Raw genomic sequence first — 1899 nt, forward strand, 5'->3', positions numbered from 1 at the left:
TTTAATTAATCAAATGATAGTGATGGCACTTGAAGAGTTATTTTCCACATCGTGCCAAAATATTCAAGCCACGATCTGCTCACTAACATTTTACGGGGCAGGATGTGAAATAATGGGGTTGAATTTTTAGAAGGCAGATTCTAATTCAATCTTACTAAGAAACCTTTAATAATTGGAATAAATCCACCAGAGAGAGGGTAGTTTCCCCTTCACTCTGTTCAAATGAGACTAGAAATTCCTTTGTTGAAGATGCTTCGTTTTATATTCCTGCAGTGAACAATAGGTGAAATTTGGTAGTTCTATAATGATTTCAAAAATGTTCTGGATCTGAATTCTGAAGAGTAGCATCTGTTTTAGATAAGGATTCATACAGTATGTAGGTGGTTGGCGAATGAAGCAATATAACAGGTTTTTCTGCAGTCACTTAACGTGCATAAAGGTGATATACACATATTATAGGAAGACCTAGATATTGTTGCTTATAAAGTTTCATTGAACTACCTCTTCACTTCTGGCATGTTATCCTGCACCAAATGTTTAAGCAATGTAAGATACCTTAATTTTAGCGTTCAAAAATAATTTTGAAGGAACACTGTGAGAGAGAGTATTATTGAGTTTGAAATTAAATCCCTCATTGGCCAACTCAGGATCAGGAAGGCTCCAGGAGCTGACTTTATTTCGGCTGAATTACCAAAGAATAATATGGAGTGGTGGATACCCATCCTGGCAGCACTATTCACCTATATTGACTCCACAGGCCATGTCCTAGAGGATTGGGGCTTGGCAATTGTGATCCCAGTTTATAAAAAGGGAAAGAGAGACAACCTTGCCAACTACAGACCAATAAGTCTGCTAAATATAATCAGCAAACTCTATGCCAAATATCTTCAAGATAAATTAAAGGAGTGGCTGGATCTTGAGAACCTGATTGCCGAAGAACAAGCTGGGTTTAGAGAAGGGAGAGGCACCATAAATCAGTGCCTAGTTCTTCATCATTTGATTGAAAAATATGCATCAAATAGACCTGTGTCATTATACGCTGCCTTTATAGATCTTAAGGCAGCTTTTGACACGGTTACAAGGACTAAGCTATGGGAGAAGCTGGAAGCTGCCTCAATTGATCACAGAGTCCTCCATCTGTTACATGCCTTACATAACAAAACATCCCTCAAGGTGAGGTGTAATATGCAAGGGTCTCTCTCGAGGTCAGTTGAAACTCAAACGGGGGTTAAACAGGGGTGCATTTTGGCCTCCTTGCTCTTCAATTTTTACATAAATGATATGATAAAATGGTTAAATAATCCAAATTACCACCCCCAAAAAATAGATGACCGAAGCATTGCTCTGCTGCTCTATGCAGATGACACTGTGATTCTCTCCAGGACTCTAGTTAGCCTTAAAAGAGTCTTGCGAGCCCTTGTCCAGTATTGCAAATATAATAAACTGGACATAAATTATGAGAAAACAAAGGTTATAGCTTTTGCAAAAAGGCCAAAACGGTACTCATGGTATTTAAATAGCCACAAAATAGAGCAGGTAGCCACCTTTAAGTACCTAGGGATGGTCATCCATGCCACAGGCTCACAAAAAGCCCATGGAGAATACGCGGCTGCCTCTGGCCAACGATCAGCGAATGCCATTCTTAATTTTTTCTGTACAAAGAGAGGACACTATGTTCCAGCTGCAATTAAGCTGTAACACTCTATACATGGGGCTCCCTGTGAGGAGCATCCGGAGGCTTCAACTGGTCCAGAATGCGGCCGCGCGGGCGGTGTTGGGAGGGACTCGTCGCTCCCACGTAACACCGCTGCTGCGCGAGCTGCACTGGTTACCAGTGGCCTTCCGGGTGCGCTTTAAGGTGTTAGTTACCACCTTTAAAGCGCTCCATGGCATCGGACC

At 41.4% G+C, this 1899-nt stretch overlaps 1 protein-coding gene across 1 annotated transcript in view; it reads left to right on the forward strand.

Moving 5' to 3' along the window:
- Nucleotides 1–1899, forward strand: part of LOC107291411 (cytochrome P450 2J2) — a 19566-nt gene that overhangs the window by 6424 nt on the left and 11243 nt on the right. The window contains exon 3 of the mRNA XM_029284933.1: nucleotides 893–1173. Coding sequence (XP_029140766.1) covers nucleotides 893–1173 — 281 coding nt within the window. The remainder of the gene's footprint in view (nucleotides 1–892; nucleotides 1174–1899) is intronic.

This window comes from Protobothrops mucrosquamatus, unplaced genomic scaffold (assembly GCF_001527695.2).
Source record: "Protobothrops mucrosquamatus isolate PMUCROS unplaced genomic scaffold, P.Mucros_1.0 scaffold1126, whole genome shotgun sequence".
Lineage (NCBI taxonomy): Eukaryota > Metazoa > Chordata > Lepidosauria > Squamata > Viperidae > Protobothrops > Protobothrops mucrosquamatus.